The sequence below is a fragment of the Petromyzon marinus genome, unplaced genomic scaffold, assembly GCF_048934315.1.
Source record: "Petromyzon marinus isolate PM22_M1 ecotype Great Lakes invasive population unplaced genomic scaffold, UKy_Petmar_22M1.pri1.0 PM_Scaffold_234, whole genome shotgun sequence".
In the NCBI taxonomy this organism is placed as follows: domain Eukaryota; kingdom Metazoa; phylum Chordata; class Hyperoartia; order Petromyzontiformes; family Petromyzontidae; genus Petromyzon; species Petromyzon marinus.
The window spans coordinates 34,866-40,865 of NW_027423207.1; the positions used below are offsets into that span (position 1 = coordinate 34,866).

Below are 6,000 nucleotides of genomic sequence, written 5' to 3' on the forward strand. Positions count from 1 at the left end.
ATAAAGAGAGGATTTCTGAGCTGGATGATGATGTGATTCTGCATTCTGATAGGCATCAGTGTGCGTTTGCTTTCTGTAAACGCTGTGTAATTATTTTACCGTTTAGGCCATGTCCAAGCAAAACATTACAGTAAGATTTGGTACAGTACACAAAATTCAAAAAACTAGTATCTTGCACTAAAGACGCATTACCTAAATTATCAACCGAAGGTGTATATCGGATTAATTGTTTATGTGGCAGACGCTACATTGGACAGACGGGACATAACATCAGCGTAAGACTAAAAGAACATCAGAGAATATATGAAATTATCTCAAACACAACTCGTCGGCAGTGGCAGAACATGCTTGTCAACAAGGACACTCAATTGATTTTGACAATGTTGCAGTGTTGTGTAAAACTAATTACTACTGGCAAAGACTAATTAGAGAATCCATTGAAATTGAGAGGAACAAGAGTAACTTTAATCGCTCTGACAGCTACAGGCTTAGTGCGGCCTGGAAGCGTATTATTAAATAATACACATTACATTTTGATTTAAAGCTTTCGTGACTGCAGTGATTCACGTTCTTGGCTCTTTCGGTGGAGTCACGTTTGGGAGAGAAGCAATAAAATAATAAAATATCTATGTTTGTTGTTTGGTTGTTTCCCTTCGGCGTGGCTTTGCCGAGGGAGCTAAGAATATGAATGCACATTACAACTCCTTATAGGGGAAACACATACTAATTAACGGATTACTAACATATACAGCAACAGCAGCAGGAATCTCCTAGCCACCGTGATGATGATGAGAGACGCAGACTCCAAATATACAGCAGCAGGAATCTCATAGCCACCGTGATGATGATGAGAGAGACGCAGACTCCAAATATACAGCAGCAGGAATCTCATAGCCACCGTGATGATGATGAGATAGAGAGACGCAGACTCCAAATCTACAGCAGCAGCAGTAGGAATCTCCTAGCCACCGTGATGATGAGAGAGACGCAGACTCCAAATCTACAGCAGCAGCAGGAATCTCCTGGCCACCGTGATGATGATGATGAGAGAGAGAGACGCAGACTCCAAATCTACAGCAGCAGCAGTAGGAATCTCATAGCCACCGTGATGATGATGAGAGAGAGAGAGACGCAGACTCCAAATATACAGCAGCAGCAGGAATCTCCTAGCCACCGTGATGATGATGAGAGAGAGACGCAGACTCCAAATACACAGCAGCAGCAGCAGCAGGAATCTCCTAGCCACCGTGATGATGATGAGAGAGAGAGACACAGACTCCAAATACACAGCAGCAGCAGCAGGAATCTCATAGCCACCGTGATGATGATGATGATGAGAGACGCAGACTCCAAATATACAGCAGCAGCAGGAATCTCCTAGCCACCGTGATGATGATGAGAGAGAGACGCAGACTCCAAATACACAGCAGCAGGCATCGTCAGGCTCGGGATCGAACCCACGACCTCCTGCACACCGGGCGAGGTAGTCAACATCTCCTAGCCACCACTCACTCACTACAGAACAGGGCGATCAATACAAACTCCACTCCAGTCCACGACTGCCCCATCGTACCAAGGGACTCGACTTAAGGCCGAGTCGACCCAAGAGGAGGACACATCGCCCACTCGCCGTGAGCGGGAGTCGAACTCGGGTGGCCGGGTTGACATGTGGCCAGCATGAACCCAAGGGGGTAAGACCGACCCCCCCCTCCACCCGAGAGTCGCCGAGGGCCTAACGCAGGCTTCCGGCTATGGTTTCTAGGCGAGAGGCTTAGGCCGCCGATGTTTTTACTGTTGGGATGTAATCTCAACCGGCGCGACCCCCCCCGCCCCACCACGAGTCGCCGAGGGCCTAACGCAGGCTTCCGGCTATGGTTTCTAGGCGAGAGGCTTAGGCCGCCTATGCTTTTACTGTTGGGATGTAATCTCAACCGGCGCGACCCCCCTCCCCACTGCGAGTCGCCGAGGGCCTAACGCAGGCTTCCGGCTATGGTTTCTAGGCGAGTGACTTAGGCCGCTTATTCTTTGTACTGTTGGGATGTAATCTCAACCGGCGCGACGCCAGTTCCCCGGCGGAAACCGCCCGCCCGCCTCGCGCCGAGAGTTAAAATCCGCGGAAAGAGACGGGCGGAGAGAGACGGAGAGAGACGGGGAGAGACGCTCACGGAGTTCACGGCGTCCTGCAGCTGAGTTAGCCGGTCCGCCATCTTGCCCCGGGGTAACTTTTAAGAGCAGGAACCGGATCATCCGTTGTGACGAATAGAGGGAACCGGATCCCCCGTTGAGATAAATAGGGGAATCGGATCCCAATTGAAATGAATAGGGAACCGGATCTTCATTGACATTAATAGCGAACCGGATTCCCATTGAGATGAATAGGGGAACCGGATCCTCAATTCAGATGAATATGGGTACCGGATCCTCCGTTCAGATGAATAGAAGTAGCGGATCCTCCATTGAGATGAATAGGGAGAATCGGATCCTCTATTGAGATGAATAGGGGGAACCGGATCATCCGTTGAGACAAATATGGGAATAGGCTCCCAATTGAAATGAATAGGGAACCGGATCCCAATTGAAATGAATAGGGAACCGGATCTTCATTGACATGAATAGCGAACCGGATCCTCAATTCAGATGAATAGAGGTAGCGGATCCTCCATTGGGATGAATAGGGGAACCGGATACCCACTGAAATTCAGTGATCCGAGTCCCCCATTAACATGAATGGGAATCCGAGTATGATGTTGGCTGTAGTGGCCTGTAACCGCACCGCCTGTGCCAGGCTGGGTGCACTTTGTAGGCCACCACGTGAAGTGTCGAATGCTCGCTGCTGACAGGATAGTAGTCAGGGGACAGACCCACACGCACACGTCCAGTTCTCTGGATTCGTGGTCCGGATGGTGGACTAGGAGATGTTGACTACCTCGCCTGGTATGCAGGAGGTTGTGGGTTCGAACCGGACCCTGACAAAAAAATGTGATACTCCGACTGATGCTGCTGTTGTTGTGGAGTAACTCATACAGCCAGCTATGGCTCTAGGATTTGGTGTTAAATGTTATTTATGTAGTTTATTGGAATAGGTTTTACCCTTTTAACTGGCACAAAAACTGACACCTTTATTCAAGGCATCATGTTTGCAATAACCACAACACAAGCAGTCAAAATGCAAACAAAAGAGACAACTCTGATAATAATATCCACTGTCCTTGAATTTGATTGGTCCACACCCGAGACAGCTTTTCTTAGAGCCTAGTCTCCACTGGTGTTGGACCAGAAGACGCCTTTTGGCGCCTTTTGTCGTCTTCTGGTCCAACACCAGTGGAGACTTGGCTCTAAGAAAAGCCGTCTCGGGTGTGGACCAATCAAATTCAAGGACAGTGCTAATATTATTATCAGAGTTGTCTCTTTTGTTTGCATTTTGACTGCTTGTGTTGTGGTTATTGCAAACATGATGCCTTGAATAAAGGTGTCAGTTTTTGTGCCAGTTAAAAGGGTAAAAACCTATTCCTATATCTTGTTTCTGGCAAAGGAGGTCTCATAATATGTAGTTTATTGTTAAAATCCGGTCACAGTCCCTGTGATCACTGTTACGTTGCAATTATGGACTTTATTTTTTGGTGATTTGGAGAACGTTTTTTGGTTTGGACATGTTTGTTTTGTTGTAGTACGGAGTTAGACTGACGGCCTTAATCTAAGTTTTCTTGTGGTTGTTGTTGTTGTTGTTTGACTTTGCATCCCACTGGGATTTTTTGCACACAGCGCTGGTGGTGTACACGGTGCATTTTTTTCAGGAATATTTTTGCTGGTTTTTTTTTCCATGGATTTTCTGTTTGCACGGTCACACACACAAAGTCACTTTAAGATGTTTTTCTTGTTCATGTTTTTGTGTTTGTTGTAGTTGCACCCCGATTCAAGAGCCGAATGTCTCGCAGGGCTATACCCAAAATAAACTGAAACTGAACTGAACGATGCCTGGCTGCTACTGCTGCTGCTGTATATTTGGAGTCTGCGTCTCTCTCTCTCGCGTCATTGAGATTCACCGTTTCTCGTGAATGTCACGTCCTTTATTTAACCACCAGGTGAGAACCCCCCCACATTGAGATTCACCGTTTCTAGTGAATGTCACGTCCTTTATTTAACCACCAGGTGAGAACCCCCTCACATTGAGATTCACCGTTTCTAGTGAATGTCACGTCCTTTATTTAACCACCAGGTGAGAAACCCCCCCCCCCCCCCCCATTGAGATTCACCGTTTCTAGTGAATGTCACGTCCTTTATTTAACCACCGGGTGAGAACCCCCCCACATTGAGATTCACCGTTTCTAGTGAATGTCACGTCCTTTATTTAACCACCAGGTGAGAACCCCCCACATTGAGATTCACCGTTTCTAGTGAATGTCACGTCCTGTATTTAACCACCAGGTGAGAACCCCTCCCCCACATTGAGATTCACCGTTTCTAGTGAATGTCACGTCCTTTATTTAACCACCAGGTGAGAACCCCCCACATTGAGATTCACCGTTTCTAGTGAATGTCACGTCCTTTATTTAACCACCAGGTGAGAACCCCCCACATTGAGATTCACCGTTTCTAGTGAATGTCACGTCCTTTATTTAACCACTAGGTGAGAACCCCCCCACATTGAGATTCACCGTTTCTAGTGAATGTCACGTCCTTTATTTAACCACCAGCTGAGAACCCCCCCCCCCCCATTGAGATTCACCGTTTCTAGTGAATGTCACGTCCTTTATTTAACCACCAGGTGAGAACCCCCCCACATTGAGATTCACCGTTTCTAGTTAATGTCACGTCCTTTATTTAACCACCAGGTGAGAACCGCCCCCCCCCCCCAACATTGAGATTCACCGTTTCTAGTGAATGTCACGTCCTTTATTTAACCACCAGGTGAGAACCCCCCACCACATTGAGATTCACCGTTTCTAGTGAATGTCACGTCCTTTATTTAACCACGAGGTGAGAACCCCCCACATTGAGATTCACCGTTTCTAGTGAATGTCACGTCCTTTATTTAACCACCAGGTGAGAACCCCCCACATTGAGATTCACCGTTTCTAGTGAATGTCACGTCCTTTATTTAACCACTGGGTGAGAACCCCCCACATTGAGATTCACCGTTTCTAGTGAATGTCACGTCCTTTATTTAACCACCAGGTGAGAACCCCCCACATTGAGATTCACCGTTTCTAGTGAATGTCACGTCCTTTATTTAACCACCAGGTGAGAACCGCCCACATTGAGATTCACCGTTTCTAGTGAATGTCACGTCCTTTATTTAACCACCAGGTGAGAACCCCCCCCCCCCCCCCCCATTGAGATTCACCGTTTCTAGTGAATGTCACGTCCTTTATTTAACCACCAGGTGAGAACCCCCCCCCCCCCATTGAGATTCACCGTTTCTAGTGAATGTCACGTCCTTTATTTAACCACCAGGTGAGAACCCCCCCCCCCCCCCCCATTGAGATTCACCGTTTCTAGTGAATGTCACGTCCTTTATTTAACCACCAGGTGAGAACCGCCCACATTGAGATTCACCGTTTCTAGTGAATGTCACGTCCTTTATTTAACCACCAGGTGAGAACCCCCCCCCCCCCCCCCATTGAGATTCACCGTTTCTAGTGAATGTCACGTCCTTTATTTAACCACCAGGTGAGAACCCCCCCCCCCCCCATTGAGATTCACCGTTTCTAGTGAATGTCACGTCCTTTATTTAACCACCAGGTGAGAAACCCCCCCCCCCCCCCCATTGAGATTCACCGTTTCTAGTGAATGTCACGTCCTTTATTTAACCACCGGGTGAGAACCCCCCCACATTGAGATTCACCGTTTCTAGTGAATGTCACGTCCTTTACTTAACCACCAGGTGAGAACCCCCCCCCCCCCCCCCACATTGAGATTCACCGTTTCTAGTGAATGTCACGTCCTTTATTTAACCACCAGGTGAGAAACCCCCCCCCCCCCCCCATTGAGATTCACCGT

The 6,000-nt window shown here is 47.8% G+C and overlaps 1 protein-coding gene across 1 annotated transcript in view; it reads right to left on the minus strand.

Moving 5' to 3' along the window:
• The window catches only part of LOC116958690 (mediator of RNA polymerase II transcription subunit 21), a 29,615-nt gene extending 27,323 nt beyond the window's left edge, over positions 1 to 2,292 (minus strand). Inside the window, exon 1 of the mRNA XM_032981426.2 lies at positions 2,166 to 2,292. Coding sequence (XP_032837317.2) covers positions 2,166 to 2,207 — 42 coding nt within the window. The 5' untranslated portion in view covers positions 2,208 to 2,292. The remainder of the gene's footprint in view (positions 1 to 2,165) is intronic.
• Positions 2,293 to 6,000: the final 3,708 nt, after the last annotated feature.